The sequence below is a fragment of the Carassius auratus genome, unplaced genomic scaffold, assembly GCF_003368295.1.
Source record: "Carassius auratus strain Wakin unplaced genomic scaffold, ASM336829v1 scaf_tig00036835, whole genome shotgun sequence".
Classification (NCBI taxonomy): Eukaryota; Metazoa; Chordata; class Actinopteri; order Cypriniformes; family Cyprinidae; genus Carassius; species Carassius auratus.
Window position 1 is genome coordinate 107,157 of NW_020526344.1, and position 22,144 is coordinate 129,300.

Here is a 22,144-nt window from a genome sequence, read left to right on the forward strand (position 1 = left end):
AATAATAATAAAAATAATTGTATATATATATATATATATATATATATATATATATATATATATATATATATATATATATATATATATATAAATTCTTTATTTCGCCATGGCTCACTCGGTTCTTGCTGAGTCCTCTGTAATCCTCATGAACTTCGATAATTGGTTGAACCGGCTCATTGGGGTCTATTTGAGTTGGACGTGCTGAGTTTGTTTCTTCATCAGATTTTGACAAATGTGGCATTATATCACTTGATCATCAATGGAATCCTCTGCAGTGAATGGGTGCCGTCAGAATGAGAGTTCAAACAGTTGATAAAAACATCACAATAATCCACAAAAACACACTACTCCAGTCCTTCAGTCTTGTGAAGTGAAAAACTGTGTGTTTGTAAGAAGCATCCATTTGGACTCTCATTCTGACGGCACCCATTCACTGCAGAGGACGTAATGCTACATTTCTCCAAATCTGATAAAGAAACAAACTCATCCTATGTTTTTGTTATGTTTTGACAATATTTGGCTGAGATACAACTAAATGAAATCTGGAATCTGAGAGTGCAAAAAATATAAATATTGTATTTATTGTATTATTTTTATGTATTTATGGTAGGAAATGTACAAAATATCTTCATGGAACATAATCTTTACTTAATATCCTAATGATTTTGGGCATAAAAGAAAAATGTATAATTTTGACCCATACAATGTATTTTTGCCATTACTACAAATATACTACAGACATTATGTCACCTTAAAACAGCATTAATGTACACTTAGATGAGGTAAAACTAATAATAATGTGTGTTTGTGCAGTTTCAGAAAGCTGATGGAAACCTCTGGAACACTGAATGACCTTCATTTTGATGTTCAGTTATGGAAAATAATTTTTTGTACTTTTTGTACATTTTATTAAGGCATTAAAAAATTAACCTGTTACAGTTTTTCTTGATCGTTTTTGTTCGCTCGTGATGTTTTTACAGGGTCTGTTTAGTTAGAAATTAGCTAAATCTGACAAAACCTCCTTTTGAAGATATAAGCACATTATAAATGTTATACTTTGAGTTATATAATATAAACCACTTGTTTTCCTCATTTGGATAAAAGTGTCAAATGTCAATAGAGCCATGTTTATGTAAAAAGTTGTCTAGTTTTATATGAGTGCTGTGTGTGTTCAGTATTTTTCTATGACTGACTCTTAAGGGTGTGGCTCAAGATGTCATAACACTTTTCCAGATATGACTTCGCCTGACACTCAGAATATATCTGCAGTGAAAATTAGCTCATTCTTCCTTTTAACTGATATTACACTTACATCTGTGCTGCTTTCTGTTAAATTCTTCACCACACCAGAGAAAACGGTGAGTAGGCCTATGCAAAGTTATATCTTCTCATTTCTGAATCTTTGTTTTTCATTATTAGTTATTATTAGACGATTATCATCAAGTGCTATAAGGGATAGGTCAATATTATCATCTATTTTTAAAAGTTTGCTGATGTTTTTCATGATCTGTATTGTTGGCATGGGATGCTTTTCCAAACCCACAGAATGGCAAATGTTTCCAGTTTTATAACGGTTTCCAATTGAATTAAAATCGAAACCCATAAGAGGGCGTTAAGTGGCTAGAATCCTAAATTTAGAATCGCATTTATAGCTTTTCTGTCTTTTTGGTGATAATGTTATCGCATAATGGTATGCTCACCTAAATCTATAGATTTAAATTTTAACTTGGTTTGTACAATGTTTTTACAAGTATATAAGTACTAGCCTATATCAAGTAACTTTCAATTAGAAATTTGTTTCACCAGCTGAACCTTTGGCCTCTTGTTAAAATACACCACAATCCATAGTTTAGTCTACATTGTATTGTATCATTTTTCGTTGAAGTGATTAGTCAGCGCTGATAAAAGTAACATATACCACGTGACTTCGCCGACAATCCTTTGCACCGATCTATGCAATATTTTGCACATGATAAATGAAAGTGAGTGAATGTACTGTCTGTTGAATGGAAAACACATAAAAAGAGTTAAATCAGTCAAATAATAATTTAGCAAGTCATACCTGGCCAATCAGAGACCAGATTCGGGCCACTACGCCCCGCCCCTTACATATCTTACTAATTTCTATCTTCTCACTCGATCGGTTTCTGTGACTGAAGCAGCGGCGGAGCAGATGGCTACGAACCCCGCCAAACCACCCGGACAGACGGCCAAGATGAAGAAGGATGAGTCGCTGCTGGGAAACTGGGAGGAACGTTAGTCCGCAAAAAGAAGCTGAAAGAAGGTAATGTTTTCCAGGATATTGTAACTTTACATAGGAACGGAGAAAATAATAAGATGAGCACATGACGTCACGATTGGTTTCTATAGCTGTCCATGGTGCTGCACTTGATCAATAAACGATTTAATTTTTCTTTAATTACAGTATATATATATATATATATATATATATATATATATATATATATATTAGTAAGTAACTGTGAAATGATGGTTTTATAAGCATTGTGATTTACTCTTCTTATTTAAGCATGACATAAGCCACAGACAGTCATATTGTGGTGTTGTTGTCTAGGACAGAAATAGCCAGGTCAGGAGCTCAAGGTTATTCAGATAAGAATGAAGTGGACTGCTTTGTCCTTCTGCTTACTTATATTGTTTCAAACTCTAAAGAGTTTAAACATCTGTCTATTCATTTTTGATGGTTTTTTTGTGCTATTTTAGATCAAACTCAGCCCTTCCAGCCTCCATCTGTGTGAACAGCTGCACAGTAAAGTGTGTTTGTGGAAGTGTGTGTGTGTCATTGTGGAAATGAGCGGTCGTCCTGTTTTTGTCCAGACAGTAACACAGGAGTGACCGTGTGTGTTCAAGTCTCTTGAGTCACTCTTTGTTCAGAAGAATCTTTTTGGGGAAAGAATCGTTTTAGATTATTTAAAGGTTCAATATTCAGCAATGATTTCTGGGCTGATAAACTGACAAGCTTTGGCTGAAAGTCTAACGGTTATTTTGAGCTTGTCAATTTGAAATACTTTGCAGTTGTCTGAAAGGTGTTTTGTATGTGACTGCCTTGTTAAGTGGTTGATATACTGTGGTGTTTAGTGGTTGCCAGGGTGTTAGTAGTTGTGGGAAGTAACTCAACTTTATGGTTATGGTTACACTTTATTTACACTTTATTTTTATTACAAGGTTAAACTTTATTTTAAGGTGTCCTTATTACACTGTCCTTATTCATAGAAGTACTGAGTAATATTAACTATATGTACACTGGTTTCAAACAGTATCATGGCTTTTAAACTATAATTTATGATCTTAAACCTGTATCTAACCTCAGAAGCATCTCAAAGTAAAATAGGTGCTCAAGTCAGATTTTGTGCTGGCTGTGTTTTAAAATTAAATGATTGCAATCTTAATTTTGAAAGTCTGTCGGTAATCAGTGTTCTGTTGTGAGGTTATCCCTGCCTGCTTTAAATGCTTGAAAATGATTATTAGCTGAAAACATTTGACAGAAATGTAAAAAAGTAATCAAATGTGTTCAGTTACATTACTTTAATAAAGTAATTGAAATAGTTACACTACTTATTATATTTTAAATAGGGTAACTTGTCTATTACATTCCCAAAGTAACCTTCCCAGCACCTGGTTGTTAGGGTGTTACTGTGGTGTTCAAATGTACAAGTTGCTAAGGTATACAGTTTTTTGTCTGGTTATTAGGGTGTTGTATGGGTGCTTTGGCTGTTTGTTAGGGCATTCTGGTTCGTTGTTAGGGTGTTGCTATAATTTTCTGGTTGGTTGTTAGTGTTGCTAGGGGGCTTTATTTGTTTGTTTGGGTGTTCTGGCTGGTTGTTAGAGTGTTGCTAGGGTGCTTTATTTGTTTGTTGGGTGTTCTGGCTGGTTGTTAGAGTGTTGCTAGGGTGCTTTATTTGTTCGTTTGGATGTTCTGGCTGGTTGTTAGAGTGTTGCTAGGCGTGCTTTGTTTGTTCGTTTGGGTGTTCTGGCTGGTTGTTAGAGTGTTGCTAGGGTGCTTTATTTGTTCGTTTGGGTGTTCTGGCTGGTTGTTAGAGTGTTGCTAGGGTGCTTTGTTTGTTTGGGTGTTCTGGCTGGTTGTTAGAGTCGTTGCTAGGGTGCTTTGTTTGTTTGGGTGTTCTGGCTGGTTGTTAGAGTGTTGCTAGGGTGCTTTGTTTGTTTGGGTGTTCTGGCTGGTTGTTAGAGGTTACTAGGGTGCTTTGTTTGTTCGTTGGGTGTTCTGGCTGGTTGTTAGAGTGTTGCTAGGGTGCTTTGTTTGTTTGGGTGTTCTGGCTGGTTGTTAGAGTGTTACTAGGGTGCTTTATTTGTATGTTTGGGTGTTCTGGCTGGTTGTTAGAATGTTGCTAGGGTGCTTATTGTTTGTTTGGGTGTTCTGGCTGATTGTTAGAGTGTTGCTAGGGTGCTTTATTTGTTTGTTTGGGGTGTTCTGGCTGGTTGTTAGAATGTTGCTAGGGTGCTTTATTTGTTTTGTTTGGGTGTTCTGGCTGATTGTTAGAATGTTGCTAGGGTGCTTTATTTGGGTGTTCTGGCTGGTTGTTAGGATGTGGCTAGGGTTTTCCGAATGGATGTTTTGGCTAGTTGCTAAGGTATCCAGGCCTGCACTGGCCTGTATTCAAAACTGTGCTGATTGGTGAATGCAGTTTGAAAACTCTAAGAGGAAACACAATCATACATTTTTCACAATATGTAGAAATTGTGATTGTTTTTGCTGGGTCACGTGTCTTAGAGAATGAGTGCCTTCAGTTTAAATGAGGGAATGTGACGTTTATAGCGCCACCCAGAGGAAATTTGTTAGAAAGAGTGGTTTGTTTTCTTCAGGAAAGTAGTATTTGTTATGATTGACAGCAGCATTTCCCATCCCTGCTGTGCAGAAAGCTGAATCTCAGCAAGCCTCTCTGATATATATGAGGATGTGTGAGTGTTTGTTTGTGTGTTAGGATGGTGACTTATATATTATTGTGTGTGTATGAGTGATACTGAGAGATCTGGCTGTTGCTGCCTCCATTTGCCAAGTGAGGAACATGGATCTCAGTAAGTTTAACTCTTGTCTATGTTTGTACATTGATTATCAGTGATGTTTATCTGTGGTTTGTGTGTAGGTCTCTGAGGTGAAGTGTAACTGTGTTAAAAATAGCTTTCACCAGAAAGCAGAAGTCTAGTTTGTCATCATGGATAGTTTTCAGCTCCTAAAATACCTTTCAGCTATGTCAGTGTTAATACACTGATCAGGATGATGAAAAGGATGTGTTTATGAATGTAAAAAGTTACGGTGAAGGTTATGAAATGGTCATAGTATTTCCTAAGGAGCATTTTTCCTCTTATATTAATTGGTTGGTTATCATCACAGCTCAGTATTTTCAGATTATACCTCAATTTTAAATTTCAATTTCAAAAAACACTTACATTTAATGGTCCATATAGAAAAAAAGTTCAAGATTCAAATATATATATTCATATTATTCATTATAGAATTTAAAGAACACAATTATTTTTTTTAAGTATTTCATTATGTTAATTTTCACATATATTGGTCTTGTCAAACTAGTTTATCCCTGAAACAGCACTGAAATAGGATTAGCACAAAACTTTCATATTTTGTCATATTCTTATTCGCAAATTAATATTCTGGTTATCTGGTACAAATGACTGACAGCATGTGTCTAATATGGAGACTAACTGTGGGACTGTGTGTAATGCAGCAAGTTTAGTTGACCATGACACAATCATCTTCTTGACATCTGAACTGTGTTACTCTATTTCCCACTCCAGCATCCCAGTGATCCACAAATAAGTGCTGCTATATTTAAGAGCAGCTCCATTCCTCTGACTGGACTGTTATTTTTGTAAGCTTTGTAATAAATAACTTTCCCCGAGCCGTACAAGTCTACAGAGAGAGACACACACACACACACTGCTGACAAACACCGCAGCGAGTGTTGTATTGATTTCTCAGGGAAGTGTTTTGTTGTGTCGTGTCTGTGTAGCCACTGCATTCGCTGATCAGTCCTTTTTTTATGTATTGATTTGAATTGAGAAATCAGCTTTGAGAACATATCGATGACTTCCTGAAAATGACTTGTCATCAAAATACATTAATAACTTAATTCACCAGAGCTGTTAATATATAACAAAAATCAACAATCTAAATGTCTCAGTGACCTTAAATATATAATCAAATTTAGACTAGAACAGAATGGAATATAATAGGATTAGACAACAACACATCTAAGATCTGGAAGTCTTTGAAGATCCATGAAGATTTCATGTGTAATATTTAACCCATAATAGAATATAATAGAATAGAACAGATTTAGACAACAACACATCAAAGATCTGGAAAATTTTGAAGATCCATAAGATTACAAGTGTTGCAGTAATACTTCAATATAGAACCCAGAATAGAATAGAATAGAATTAGATAACACATAATTAAGATCTGGAACATTTTGAAAAGCCATAAGATTACAAGTGTTGCAGGAATACTTGAATATGTAACCCATAATAGAATAAAATAGAATAGAATAGAATTAGATGACACATAATTAAGATCTGGAACATTCTGAAGATCCATAAGATTACAAGTGTTGCAGGAATATTCGAATATTTTAACCCAGAATAGAACAGAATAGAATAGAATTGAATTAGATAACACACATTTAAGATCTGGAACATTTTTGAAGATCCATGAAGATAACGTGTTGCAGGAATACTTGAATATGTAATAAATATAATAGATTTAATTAGACAACACACTGATCCATTAAAATAGAATACAGTAGAATATAATCAATTAGGAAAAAGACATCTACAGTAAAAAAAAAATCTCTTGAAATCTCTAAAGAGCTATGTAGATTTAGTGTGTTGCAGAAAACATGAATATCTAATCTGCTGATGGAATAGAAAAGAATAGAATAGAATAGAATTAAAAAACAGACATCTAAGACCTGGAAATAACCGAGGATCCATGAAGATTTAATGTGCTGCAGAAGAACTTGAATATATAATAGAATAGAATAGAATAGAATAGAATAATTGGACAACAGACATTTAAGATCTGGAGATATTCAAATAGCCACGAAGATTTCATATATTGCAGAAAAACTTCAATATTTAATCCAGAATAGAAAATAATAAATTAGACAACAGACGCTTATGGTCTGGAAATATTCAAAGATCCAGGAATAATTAATCCTGAATAGAATAGAATAGAATGGAATAAAATTGAATCAATTAGACAATAGACATTTAAAATCTGGAATTTTTCAAAGATCATAAAGATTTTGTGTGTTACAGAATAACTTGAATAAAGAATAGCATATAGAATAGAATAGAAATGTTAAATCTGAAAATCTTTGTAGATTAACGAATTGATTTCATGTGCTGCCTGAAAAATGTTTAGGTTTAATTCATTATAGAATAGAATAGAATATTAAGACAAAAAATAACAGTTTATTGTGCTGGAGAAAAAAATTCAAGACAGATGTAGAGTTTTGTTAAAAGCAGGGGTTTATCATCCCTCCATCAAGTGTTATTCTGGTTAGTCCCTCATTAGTGTGCTCCTCATACAGTCATGTTGCATCTATTCTGTAAGACTCTATTAGAGAAGAGTGTAGAGCAGCGTCTCGTGCTCACTGAAACAGGAGCAGGGAGGGTGGGGGGTTTCAAAGGGACAGAAATAACACGTGATGACGCGGGTGCGACTGCTGTAGCCACACTGGCGGCCTCCCTCCCTCACACACACACACACACACACACACACACACACACACACTCGCCACCGAGACTCACTGCAGGACATTAGCTGGATTCAGCGCTGTTTAACGGGACATGGCTGGTCTACTGTGTGGAACGAAGAAAAGAAGGCAAGGTAGACTTTGGGCTGTTTTATAGTGCAGCAGTTATCTTAATTAAATGAGTGCAGATGTACGTTGCCAAGATAGATTAACATGTTAAATATTTGATAGTAAATAAAGAATATTTCTGTATGAATACACCTGCTTTCGCAATCGTACACTGAAACATTATTAAAATATATTATAGTATTTATAATATAGGGTATGGTTGTGTTAAGTAATAATAAAATAATAGTTTTGATAGAACCTATCCAGTGTATGCATGTTCGCTATGGTTAACAATCAGTAAATGACTATTTCATGGTGTTTTTCATTTAAAAGTATGGTTAAATATTGCAACTTCTCTTAATTAAATTAATTAACAATATATTAAAAAAACATGTATACAGTATCTAATGTAAATCTAAATGTATTTGTTTGTGAATATATGTAGTCAGTGTGTATATATATATATATTATGGTGTAGTATTTAATAAACAATTTTAGCATTGGTTTCAATAAATAGCTTCTGTTTCTATAGAATTATTCTCTGTACGTGAAACCTAAACAGAACTGTAATCCTAAGAAAATGAGGCATGCTCTGTGCTTCATGGTGCCCTAGAGGGGAAGTACACAATTAGGATGAAAAGCATAAGTGTAATCTTGCAGGAAGTGCAGACCAGGCGCGAGATGCTGCGTGATCTGTGTAGATCTGCAGGGTGGATGAAGAGCTGTCAATGTGAAACTGTCCCTCTGAAGCTTAAATGTTTATATGAGTGCATCTCCGTTTACATGAAACATGAATGAATTTGTCTATCCCTCTAACATCACCCGCCCACGACTGTACAGAAGCCAAAAAAAAAAGCAATCTGTTTCCATTCTTATTATATATCTTCTTATATATTCATCAAAAATCTAAATTCTGTCATTTAATTGTTCCATACCTGTTGGTTACCAAACTTACTTACAAATTACTTCTTTTGTATTATTATTATTATTATTATTATTATTATTATTATTTATTTTTTTCAACTAAATGAAAATGAGAAATGTTGCTTTGGCAAGTTCCATCTATCTAAGTTAAAGCACATACATACATATAACTTCAACTTATTTTATTTCAGCTGGCCAAAGCAACCGGAATATGAAAATAAAATCTACAGTACAGTATGTCATTTGAATTCAGCCTCTATCCTTATTTGTAATATCAAAAAGAAAAACACAAGTTCTTTTCACACTTTTAAGAGCCTCCTAAATGCGTTTCATGGCATTAAAAAACTATAATATAATGAAATATAAGTGTAGCTTGCAAACAGTTTTTATTATCAGAATAACACTCTAATATGCTGCTCAAGAACCATTTTTATTATTACTTTCAGTGTTGAAAACATTGTTTTAGCTGTGTAATATTTTTTTGTGGAAACTGATACTTTTTTTTAGGATTCTTTTAGTTCACAAGAACATAATTTATTTAAAAAATAAATCTTTTGCTACATTATAAATGCCTTTTCTGTCACTTGTGTTACATTTAATTGTGTCCTTGGTGATGGTTTGGGTGTGTAGCATACAGGGGGAACTATTTCTGATGTTTGGATATGACCCTGACGACTATTTGTGCTTTAGAGGAAGTGCACTAAACTGAGGCTGTTTTCCACAGAAAGAGACACATTACAGATGAACTGCAGTAATCTGACAGAGAGAGACACTCATAAATCAGCAGATTAATCACTGCACACTAATCAGTTAATTGTAACGGCAGTGAGCTTCTGGTATTGATTTAGCAATAGCAGCGAGTGATGTGATATTAGCCGCTCTGCTCACCGTAGATGTTTTCCTGAAACAGTGCAGACAAACATGAAGAACGCTTACTCTGTGTACCTTGATATTTACCATGGTATTGAATTATTACTATATTCCAATGTACTTCAATAGTATTATCAAGGTACATGTCCCAGAGAATATGATGCTTTATTGGTCTTCTTTTGTCTTGATAGTGAGTGACCTTCAGGCAGAGGGTAAGAACACCATCAACGCCCCCTCCTGCACCCCGGCCCAGAGCTGCTCCCTGAGGACACGTTGCTTGGTAACATTTGGTTTCTTATCCATTAAAATCAGTGTAATGTCTGGCTTCTCCACCAGGTGTCACTAAGAACAGAGGGCTGTTGTGATGCTGCACATCTCTAAGTTAGCATCACTCAGATTATTTTTTCCTCAAAGCTTAAATTAGAATAGTTTGCAAAAGCAAGATTATAAACACAACAAGGTTGTGAAAGTGACTAGTGAGTAGATGAGTTGTTTGTATGTTTAATGTCCCCAACAACCTCTGTAGTCCTATTTAGACACTTAAGACAGTTTTTTTTAAGAGAGGTACAGTATAAGCTTTTTAAAAAAATCACAGTGAGGTATTTCTGATTATGTTTTCATTGACAAAATGTACTCACCCTCAGGCCATATGTAAATGAGTTTGTTTCTTCATCAGAACAGATTTGGAGAAATAGCATTACATCTTTTGCTCACCAGTGGATCCTCTGCAGTGAATGGGTGCCGTCAGAATGAGAGTCCAAACAGCTGATAAAAACATCACAATAATCCACAAGTAATTCTTTTCACTTGTAAATGGTGCTTTATCTGTGCGTATTTCTCTTCTGATTCACTGGAGAAAGCACTATTGTGGGTACAGGAATAAGCTGGAAACAACTAATTCAAAACATCTTATTAATGAATTTGTTTCTTGTAAACATGCAGCTTTTTGCTTCGCAAGAAGTGGTGTGCATTATTTGTGGATTATTGTGATGTTTTTATCAGCTGTTTAGACTCTCATTCTGACGGCACCCATTCACTGTAATGCTAAATTTCTCAAAATCTGATGAAGAAACAAACTCATCTACATTTGATGTAAAAACCCAAGTTTTGTGGTATTGCTGGGTGTGGAAGACACTTTTCTATTTTCCCATGTATCTTACATTTCCTGCTTTCTTTTTCTTCCTTTTTTCTTTCTTTCTTCCTTGATTTCTGCAGAGGAAAATTCAGAGAAGACCATTCTAGACCCCACTTCCAGAGAAGACCTCAATTTTAAAGACCTCCAGAAGGTTGGATGAATATTTCAGAATAAAGTCTATGTAAAGGAAAAAAAAAATGAAAAGAAAGGGCAGATAAAGACAATAACGCCAATGGGGGCTTTACATTTTACATTAAAGTATGTTAGGAGTTTTAGCTCTGTTATTACACCTGTTCATATTTCATCTTTCCTCGATTATATATTGCATATTACAGTTTTATTTTAATGAACACAATAAATGAATTATTTTAGTTTTAGTTAACAATAAAAACACTGCTTAGCCCTAGACCGTAGAGCATAAACATGGGGCAAAAATGTTGAATATTAAATGGTAAATAACTTAACAGAAATCACCAGTCAATGTTATTAATCCATTCTAATCGGTGCAGAAAAAAATAACATAATAATAAAAATCTGACCCACTAAGCCCCGCCCATTTTGCATAGTTACCATTCTACCCACCAACCTTTTTTCTATGATACAAACTCTTCCTCTCAGGTTCTCATTGACTGGATCAACAGTGAACTGGAGGAGGACCGAATCATCGTGAAAGACCTCGAGGAAGATCTGTATGATGGACAGGTGCTGCAGAAACTGTTCGGTGAGACAAAGCTGTTTTCCGTTCTGATTCTCCAGTTGATCTTCTGTTTGGACTTTCCTGTGGTGTTTTCAGTGCAGTGAGGAATGTTCTGTGCTCGTGTCCTTCAGAGAAGCTGTCAGGGCATAAGCTGAATGTGGCCGAGGTGACGCAGTCAGAGATCGGACAGAAGCAGAAACTGCAGACGGTTCTGGAGGCTGTTAATGGAGTCCTCAGGCCGCTGGACTGGAACACGGAGTGGAGTGTCGACTGTGAGCGATGAAACACACTCGCACTTAAAGGAACAATTCAACTAATAAGAAGAATTCATACAAATGTATCAGAGTTATCATCATTGCCTAAAGCTAAAACTGTTCAAAACATTTTTGTTAATAATGCTAAAATAAAATAAAGTGAGCAACTAACTGAAGTATGTTTAAGCACCAAAATTACTAGCTGGAAATAAATAAAAACTCAAATTAAAACTGAAATGTTAATCAAAATAAACATAACCTAGTTAGTACTAATTAAAAAAAAACTAATGACAAAACATACTAAATAAAAATGAAAACCGAGTTTATTTACTACTACTACTACTAGTAATAAATAATGCTAAAATCACATGGCTTTTTTCCTCATTCTTATTGGTTGACTGAAATATTAGGAAACCAATATAAAAGGAATAAATAAAAGTGAATTCAAAACATTTATAAAAATGACAATAGTATAATGTAATGTAATATGACTTTTACCCATTCTTAATGATTATGTTAAATATAATGAACACAAATATGAATAAAAAAACCTAAAAAATACTTTTTAATAAAAAAAAAAAAAAAAATGAACCTTTGTAATAATATGCTAGTACTATTAATGACAAAATCAAATATTAAAATGACTAAAATTGTAACTAAAATAAAATAATATTATAAAAAGCTATTAAATATTCTTAAAACAAACATATATGTATATATTCATTATTTCTAATTTCTATTAATATTTATTATATTTATGATGTAACATGATCCAAGTTGTGCACAAGAGAATTAAAAAAAAAAAGTAAATTGAGAAAAGTTTTGATTTGTAATTTAATTAATTTTTAAATATATTATCAAAAATGAAGAAATGTTTCATCAGTTGCATTGTTGATGTTAAGTCTCTGTCTTATCTTCAGCAATCCACTCAAAGAACCTGGTGTCCATCGTGTACCTGCTGCTGGCGCTGGCTATCTACTACGCGGCACCCATCCGCTTACCTGAGCATGTGTCCGTCAAGGTGATCGTAATCAAGGTATGCTCGGCTTATTAAAGTGTGAAATTGAACATTATATCAAATATCTTCACCCTAATTAGAAAGGTTTGGTTTTGTCTCAGAAAAAGGAGGGAATCCTGCAGACTGCTCATGTGACCAAACAACTCACAAGTACCACAACAGAGTAAGATGCTCCAATGTGGCGATCTAGTGGTGAAAGATGATTGTAATACAGAAATGTACCGTTTGTATTTGAGTGTGTGGTCTGATGCTGACTGTGCGTTCATTGTTTCCAACAGCATGATGATTGGAAGATCAGGCAAGTATTGGCATACTCATTTTCTCAAACATTTTCATGTGTTCCCTTAACAATCAATACACTGCTGGAAAATCAAATCTCATACAGAGGTCTAGATAAAAAATTATTTTTAGCTGGCTCATTGCTGGTCTATAGATGCCTGTTTCTGCCACCAAATAAAAAAAGGTTATTATGACTCTTATCTCACAGTTCTTTTTTTTCTCAGACTGAATTGCGAAAAAAAAAAGTCAGTATTGCCCGTTTTTATCTCACAATTGTTACTTTATATCTTGCAATTCTGACTTTTTCTCGCAATTCAGAATTTTCTTCTTGCAATTCTGAAATTTTTTTCTCAGAATTGTCTGAAATAAACTTGCAGTTGTGAATTATAAAGTCAGAATTGCATGATACAAAGTCACAATTGCAATATAAAAACTCGCAATTCTGACTTTTTCTCACAATTGGGAATATATATCTGAGAATTGTGTGAAATAAACTCGCATTTGTTACTTATAAACTCATAATTGTCTGAAATAAACTTGCAGTTGTGAATTATAAAGTCAGAATTGTGTGATACAAAGTCACAATTGCAAGATAAAAACTCGCAATTCTGACTTTTTCTCGCAATTGGGAATATATGTCTCAGAATTGTGTGAAATAAAGTCAGAATTTAATTATCAGAATTTCTAGTTTATATCTCATAATTATGACATTTTAAATCCTATTTGCGAGTTTATATCACACAATTATGAGAAAAAAAAGTCAGAATTGTGAGATAAAATGATGCAATTTCCTTTTTTATTTTTTATTCAGTGGCGGAAACGGGCTTCCATACTGGTCCGAGGTGGTTTATTCAAGTAGAATCTATAAAACCAGTGAACATCAGGAACTAGTTTTAGCTGAATTTTCCACAAGTACATTATGATGGTTCATCTGTTATTTTTATTAGTCTGGGAAAAATGGTCAAAACCTATTTATTTTGTTTTTCATTTGCAGAACGTGATGCTTTTGACACCTTATTGGATCACGCACCTGACAAACTCAATGTAGTGAAAACAGTAAGGACCGGTTTTGTATGGGATAAGAACTACTGTGCAATGGTAAAGATTATACAAAATAATTATCCTTGAATGTCTGTTTCTTTAGTCGCTGATTACATTTGTGAATAAACACTTGAACAAACTGAACCTGGAGGTGACGGAGCTGGAATCACAGGTATGAACCTTATCTGTTAACTCTCACGTGGATCTGTAGATCAAAACCACTCAAAAACCTCTTCATGTGTGTGAAGTTTGCAGATGGTGTCTATCTGGTGTTACTGATGGGATTGTTAGAAAATTACTTTGTGCCGCTGTACAACTTCTACCTCACTCCTGAAAGCTTCGAACAGAAGGTAAGTGTGCCACAGTGGTCTAATGTGGACTGGTTTGTTTTGTTAGGGTCTAACGGAGCTTGATCAGACTCAGGATTTAATGTGGTCTGATGAGGTCCGATTTGTATTTACTAAATACCTCATCAAACCACATCAGACCCTGTCTAGACTTCATAAGTCCACATCAGACTAAAATACACCATGTCAGACCACATCAGACTGAAATCCACATCAAACCATTATCAGACCTTCATAAGTCTCTTCAGGTGACATCACACTCAGACCACATCAGTCTCTATGAGTCCAGATTAGATGAATAGTATTTATAAAGTTTGATTTGGTCTGATGTAGTTTGAAGTGGACTGATTCTAACAGTATCTGATGCAGTTTGATTTGACTGTCTGTCAGACATTATGAATCCACAACATATCAGACCACACTAGACTAAAGTCTACATCAGACCAGTCTGATTACATTGTGAATACTGCTCAACAAGTGTGGTCTAATCTAATTCAGTCTGATATCTGACTTCTTAAGTCTGATTATGTGGAGGTTATGGAATTCTCACATGATTAAACTCACAATTACTTGAGCTTTTCTATTTTATAACATTGGTTGTGTACTAACTACTATGAAAAGGATTGCTAGTGTTTTTCTGTCTTGTAGGTGCATAATGTCTCATTTGCTTTTGAGCTCATGCAAGATGGTGGTTTACAGAAACCCAAAGCGAGACCAGAAGGTATCAGAAAAATCAGTTCCAGCAATGTTACATCAGCATTACAGTATTTACACAACCTTTAGACATCATAACAGACCAGCTCATTGTCTGCACCTGTTTCATAATGTTATCCACATCGTCCACTAGATGGAGATGTTCCTCAGTCGATGCAGCACACTGTAGTTCTCAGTAAACACACTGTGTTCCATCACAGTGACAGTTAAGATATTCAAGCCTCTCTCTGTTTAACAGCGATTCTGTTGTTTGTGTCCTGCAGACGTGGTGAACTTGAATCTGAAGTCAACACTCAGGGTGCTTTACAACCTTTTCACCAACTACAAGAACTCAGAGTAACACTGGAAGAGATCCGAGGAAAGCCGCTACATGCCTCACTGATGCCAGGACTTCTGCGCTCACACATGCACACACATCCCCAGTGTTTCTTTTATACGTAAGAATGAAATATTTTGTATTGTTTGGCTTATTTATGCCCAGAATCGAATGTATTTAGCCTTAATGATGCGTCAGTGTTGCAGCTCATTCAAATATTTTATTGACTTACGCAAACGAGGCCTGCCACTGCTTTAAGCACTACACCGGAATGACTTTTTGTCCTGGAATGCACTAAAAGAAATGCTGTAATTATTTCAAATAAACAAATACTTTCTACATGCTGGAATGAATCCATTTTGACATTTTGACTCACGAGTCTCTATGGTCTCAAAAAATTATTTATAGAGGGTTTTCTTTTTATTAAAATAAACAGTTGAGTATCACAATTTCATACTTAGAATTCTTCATGCTTAATCAAAAACCTTGGTCCGTATACATGTTTAACCTTCTTGTGTCTCACACAGATTTAAAGATTTATTTAGTGTTATTCATTATGACAGACTTGCACTGTACCTTTAATTTATTTAGTGCTGTTTGTTACGTGAAGCATCACTATTAGTTTTGCTCACAATTATTGTTTCAGTCCTGCAAACAACCCACAAAACCCAAGAAATTACATAGGAGCTCCCTAGAAACCATGCAGAAGACCCCAGTAACCAGTGCAGGGAGGATTACTTTGGGATGCAAATTGATTACAAATTACATGACAAAAAATGCAGTATTAACGCATTGTAGGCTACTTTGATTAATTTTAGATTACTTTTGATCTAACTTTATATCACATTGATTTAAATAGGATAATCTTTTACCACACTGATGTGAAAATCAAACAAGAGGGAAAAAAAATACACTTCAGTTGTTGTTATTGACAACATGAAGTGCATTAAATATTCTTTTACATCAAGGTTTCCTAAATTGGAGTTCATGAAGGAACTGCAGGGGCTTGTGAATTTATTGAAAAGCTTATATGAATTAAACTATAAAAATGTCAAACTAAAATAAACTATTTTAAGATAACAACAATCAAACTTAAACACTTACAAAAAAAGATTTCATATGTTTGCCTGCATGTCATGTGACCATTATCCAATGTCCGAGAACCACGAACATGCAAATGTGTTAGTTAATTAATATCTTATTACCTTAAAATATTAGGTAAAAGTTTGTGAACATCTGCATATAAATAAGACATAATAAGCCAGAATTTGTCGATTTTAATGTGACAAAAAGCCTTCCAAAGACATTGTTATGTCATAATAACCCACTGAGTAATAAGTCAATTAATGCCATGTTGACATTTCAAGAAAACACATCTGAAAATTGAAATGATTTTTGTAAATCCAGTAGTTACGCTCTGTGTAATTAAAGCCATCGTGACTGGTCTTTGTGACAAAAGAAATGTGAAATTTCAATATAATTACAACTGCCTAATTTTTTTTTAACCTAACCTGTCAGCAACTGAATAGCAATACCTTAGTAACCACCCAGAACACCGAAGCAATCACTGATTGAGTGTAAGTGGTTATTATCATAGACTGTGTTATCAACTGCATACAGAAGCAGATATGTTAAGGGACCCTACAGCAACATCCTGGCAACCAACTTGCAACACTAAAGCAACCACATAACAAAACTCTAACAAACACATAACTCCCATGCAACCACGCAGCATCATTTAAAGACTCCAAACACCCGTGCAACTGCGTGACAACAGTTTTGCATGAGCAAACACCATTCTCATTTTCTTTGGGTACTACGCAAACTGTAGTTTCCAGTACGATTGTATCTCTCAGGATGACGCAGAATGTAAACACATTCACAGATGGATGAGTCTGGAGCTAAATAATCCTGTTGTTTTCAGATGCACCTCTGAGGGGCTTTTTTTCCCCCAGTTGTTTGTTCTGGATTCAAACTTGCGTTTAATGGGTGGAATTCATTGGGATGGTAACCATAGTAACCCTCCGGCCCAAATTACCTCTGGTTTTTCTAGTCAAAGGGAGGCGTTCTCTCCATCACAGTAAGAGAGGGTGGAAAATATATGCAATTGTTGCTCTCAAACCTTGAGCGTGTTATTTGAAGAGAGGAAACACCAGATCACTAACATTATTGTCTGTTACTGACTCAAATATAATGTTTAGACCCCCGTACAGCCTTGTTACAGGGTCCTGTGTGTTTGCTGCACTGTTGGGACACTTTGATCCGTGCTTCTGCAAAATACAACAAAAGAGGAAGTGGTGCCTTACCACTTCCTGGCTGGCGTTTAAAACAGGCCTTACCCGTAAATGAGTTCTTGTTTTTGTTTAAAGTCGATTCAGAAAGATGGTCGTTTGTGTTGTAGAAGTTACTCGACCCTTGTAAAAAAAAGGTGTCTGGACCATTTGGATGACATTTCATCGGAAAGAAGAGTGATTTCTCCAGACGTGTGGCGAGAGCTGAGGTGAAAGTTTTGACAGCAAACATGGCTGTACTCTATTGCTCTTTCATAGCATCTCAGTACGCTTTCTGTTTTAGGTTCAAGCATCGCCTTTGTCGCAGATGTTTCTCCTAGTATTGCTTTGGAGGATCAAAATCGAAACAATTGTTGTTGTAAAGCTAACTTGAATAGCATATTTCAGATAATTTGTTTTTTGAGGAAGTGTATATTAAGATATATTTTTAATATCTGAGCATAGTTTGAGACATTATTGAGATCTTAATCTGTGAAGTTTCAATATGCTCTTGAATGTACCTCATTGCTTCACATTTAAAGCAACAGTTTACTCTAAAACGAGAATTATGATGCATTTATGTGCTTTGTGGAGCTTAAAGGTCATAGTCACCATTGAATTTTGTGTTCCATACTGTAGATATATTTTTGAAATGCCAGACTTTTCATTTCTGGGCCAACTATTGCTCTAAATCGGAAGACACTGGATGAGATGTGAGACGTTTCTTTCTCTTTCCATCTTGTTTTTCTCTCGCGCTGCATGTTTTTTGTTGTCAGCGAGCTTTATGTTTTGCCCGTCAGTCTGTGTTATGTCAATGTGGGCTGGCGTGTGTGATGCAGGAAGGCAGAAATCTCCGAGCTCCGTGTTTTGTCCTCCGTTCAGATCAGTGCAGACGTCTGCTGTGTGTTGTGTAGATCTCCGTCCTTGTGTTTTGACGTTTGTAGTCGGCTCCGGTTCGCCGTACTTCATCATAGCCATAAAAATGTCCGCTCGAAAACAAAACCTCGAGATGAATCGCGCCCTTGAAATCCCCTCAGGACGCAAACACGCAGACAGAACTCGAACATATCTTGGTTTTCAAACAGAAGCGCCAGAAATCAAATGTCTGCTGAGTGAAACTATTAATAAAGTTCACTTTTTGACACAAACTATGTTTTGAAACAGTCAAAAGAATGGCTGACCGTGGAGCTGAAGAGGAAAAGGGCGAACTGGGCAGTCGTCAGGGTGAGCGATACTCACGTCATCATAACATTAGCTAACTTACTTATGAACTTCGCAAGCTAATACGTTTTGCTACAGTATGTTCACTAGTTTTGGGAGAATATATAAACATATCTGTCTTGTCTAGATATGCCATTATGTGTATTAGGCCTATATACAACTAGAGCACACTAAACAGAACAGTAGGCTATATCCCACAATGCAATACACTCAATTTGATCTCTAATTTCTAGTATAATGAATGAACTGGAAATAATTAGAGCCCAAATTATTTATGTAATATTTTAATTATAATTAAAAATATATATTTTTAGTAGAAATTGGCCTATATTTTGAACAAATGTACTTTAAACAGTGAGAGGCCAATCAGAAATTTATTTTGATATTACATTTTATTTTATTTTTTACATAAAAAATGTACAGTTGATTCTGGACACACTAATCCTAATCTTCTATACTATATAGTAAATATAGTATGTGAATTAGTATGCAATCATACTCATTTATGAAGGACAGACTCACAGATGAAAGTAAATAAGTGGTAAATAACATTTTATTTTTGGTTTTAAGGAGGAGAGAGAAAAATGATCATTCAGTCGACATCTTTAAATGACCCCAAACTCAACAAACTTAAAGAGGTGAGATACTTAACTTTTTAGGGTCGTATTGCATAAGCTAATGCTCAGGTTTGTTAACCTGGATGGTTTCTGATTTGATTTCTGGTTTCTGATTTTTGATTCTACTCTACTAACTAACCATGTGGTCTCAAGGAGAACATGATTTCATGAGGAGGGTCTGAATATCTGTTTTCTCTGGTGCTTTGTGGCAGGTTTTGGTGGAATGGATCAACAAAACTCTGAAAGTTGAACACATTGTGGTGCGATCACTGGAGGAAGACCTCTATGATGGACTCGTCTTTCATCACCTGTTACGTAAGAATCATGTCAAAGCAACAAAATTATTAACATGCACATTATTGGGTGAAGCTCACATACTGGATATACTTCAAGGAATATTTCACCCCAAAAATGAAAACATGCTATAATTGTATTACTCTCAGGCCATCCAAGATGTAGACGAGTTTGTTTCTTCATTAGATTTAGAGAAATGTAGCATTGCATCACTTGCTCAACAATGGATCCTATGCAGTGAATGGGTGCCGTAAGAATGAGAGGCCAAACAGCTGATAAAAACATTGCAATAATCCACAAGTAATCCACACCACTCTGGTATATCAGTTAATGTCTTGTAAAGGAAAAAGCTGCGTGTTTCTAATAAAGAAATACATCAAGACATTTTACCCTTACACTGTCGATTCTGTCAGTCAGTTTTTAGGAAGCAACATTTTGAAGTTAAAAGCATCTTGATGCATTTGTTTTTTACAAACACAACTTTTCACATCACAAGACATTATTTGATGGACTGGAGTGGTGTGGATTATTTTCTGTTATGGTGATGTTTTTATCAGCTGTTTGGACTCTCATTCTGACGGCACCCATTCACAGCAGAGGATCCATTAGTAAGGAACTGATGTAATGCTATCTGTTCTGATGAAGAAACAAACTCATCTACATCTTGGAAAACCTGAGGATGAGTAAATCCTCGGCAAATTTTCAGTTTTAGGTAAACTATTGTTCAATTGTCATAAAAAAATTTAGACTTTTTTTAAGGTGAAAGGTCACCCTCTATACAATCACGTTGTCACGCCTGTGTATGTTTTGATCCCAGGCAGGTTAGCAGATGTTCATGTACATGTAGAGGAGATCGCGTTGAGCACTGATGCACAGGTACGAAAACTAGAGGTGATCCTGACAGCTCTCAACGAGACCTTAGAGATGAACGAGGAAACGGTCAAATGGAACGTTAAACGTAAGCCAATCAGATCAGATATTGTCACTGTCCTGTTTACATATTTATAAGCATACCCACTGTTCTCCCACCCAAATCTGTCAGTCATTCACAGCAGAGACCTGTTGGCTACATTGCATCTTCTGGTTGCTATTGCGAGGCGTTTCCAACCTGATCTGGTCCTGCCCCCAAACGTCAGTGTGGAGGTCATCCAGTGTGAGGTGATTGATAAATATTGAAATTATTTGAATATTAAAGAATATTATTTTAAGTATTAAGATGCATATAATGAACACAGATTGTTTTCATAATTTTTTTCATCACTGCATTTTATTTAAAAAATGCATATGCATGTTATAAAGAGCAATTATATATATATATATATATATATATATATATATATATATATATATATATTATATATCTTCATGTATTTTCTCAATTTGTCATTGCATATTTGAAAAAAACTATGTATATTATAATGAAAAATATGACTGCATGTTTTCATTTCATTGTTTGTTACTGCATGTTATTTGAAAAATTAACATTAATTATTATGGAAAATATGACTAATTGCATATTATAAAAAAAATATAATGTGCATATTATTTTGACCAACTCATTACTGCATCATTTTGAAAAAATGGCTGTTTTCATTATTTCTCACAATTTATGACCTCATATTATTTTTAAAAAAATTACCAAGCAAATCATAATGAAAAAACTGATTTAAATATATATATATATATATATATTTTATTTTTATATATATATAATTCATTTTTTTTATCATGTGTATATTAAAAAAAGAATCAATATGCGTATTAAAAAAGAAAAAATTGTCTAATTTTTACCAATTCATCAATCCAGATTTTTGAAATAAAAAATAAATAATATAATGATAATCTTTTATCTATTTAAAATCAATATGCATATGTTATTTAAAAATTCCTACAAATTTATCACAGTTCACATTGCATATTATTTGAAAAAATAATGTGCATTTTATTAAAAGGAAAAAAATTAATACAATATTAAAAATTGTATTAACCACCAACATTAAAGGAGCCTAATATCCATCATCCAGTCAGATCCAAATGGAATCAAGTCCCACATTATTCATTTTGAATATTCACTGAGCAGTAAATTGCATTACAGAAGTTAAATATTCATGTTGTCAGCATTCATTAAAATCTAATTTGTTAAACAGGTCACAAAAAGTGGCGTTAAGGCAGACAAGCAGACAGAATTCATCACATTTCAAAGGTCTGTAAAGATCCTCCTTCCCTATTAAACATTTAACTGCACTTTGAATCTCTGCCACTGTCCAAACCAGTGTTTTCAT

At 34.6% G+C, this 22,144-nt stretch overlaps 1 protein-coding gene and 1 pseudogene across 2 annotated transcripts; both read left to right on the forward strand.

Moving 5' to 3' along the window:
• The first annotated feature begins 3,969 nt into the window (after window positions 1–3,969).
• Window positions 3,970–15,806, forward strand: LOC113082816 (beta-parvin-like; annotated as a pseudogene).
• A 1,759-nt stretch (window positions 15,807–17,565) lies between these two features.
• On the forward strand, window positions 17,566–22,133 carry LOC113082817 (gamma-parvin-like). Of its 2 annotated transcripts, XM_026254250.1 has the most exons (7): window positions 17,677–17,960; window positions 18,895–18,954; window positions 19,522–19,589; window positions 19,781–19,883; window positions 20,680–20,820; window positions 20,905–21,020; window positions 22,010–22,133. In XM_026254250.1, the coding sequence occupies exons 2-7, from the start codon at window positions 18,903–18,905 to the stop codon at window positions 22,091–22,093; spliced, it is 564 nt and encodes a 187-aa protein (XP_026110035.1). In that variant the 5' UTR covers window positions 17,677–17,960; window positions 18,895–18,902; the 3' UTR covers window positions 22,094–22,133. The 2 variants fall into 2 exon arrangements, with proteins under 2 accessions (XP_026110036.1, XP_026110035.1); XM_026254251.1 differs by lacking the exon at window positions 18,895–18,954 and having other exon boundaries at window positions 17,566–17,960.
• The last annotated feature ends 11 nt before the right edge of the window (window positions 22,134–22,144 follow it).

Coding starts and splice junctions, on each gene's coding strand:
- LOC113082817 (XM_026254250.1), top strand. CDS start 18,903: ATGGCTGACCGTGGAGCTGAAGAGGAAAAGGGCGAACTGGGCAGTCGT. Junction 19,590..19,780: donor AACTCAACAAACTTAAAGAG/GTGAGATACTTA, acceptor GCTTTGTGGCAG/GTTTTGGTGGAATGGATCAA. Junction 19,884..20,679: donor CGTCTTTCATCACCTGTTAC/GTAAGAATCATG, acceptor TTTTGATCCCAG/GCAGGTTAGCAGATGTTCAT.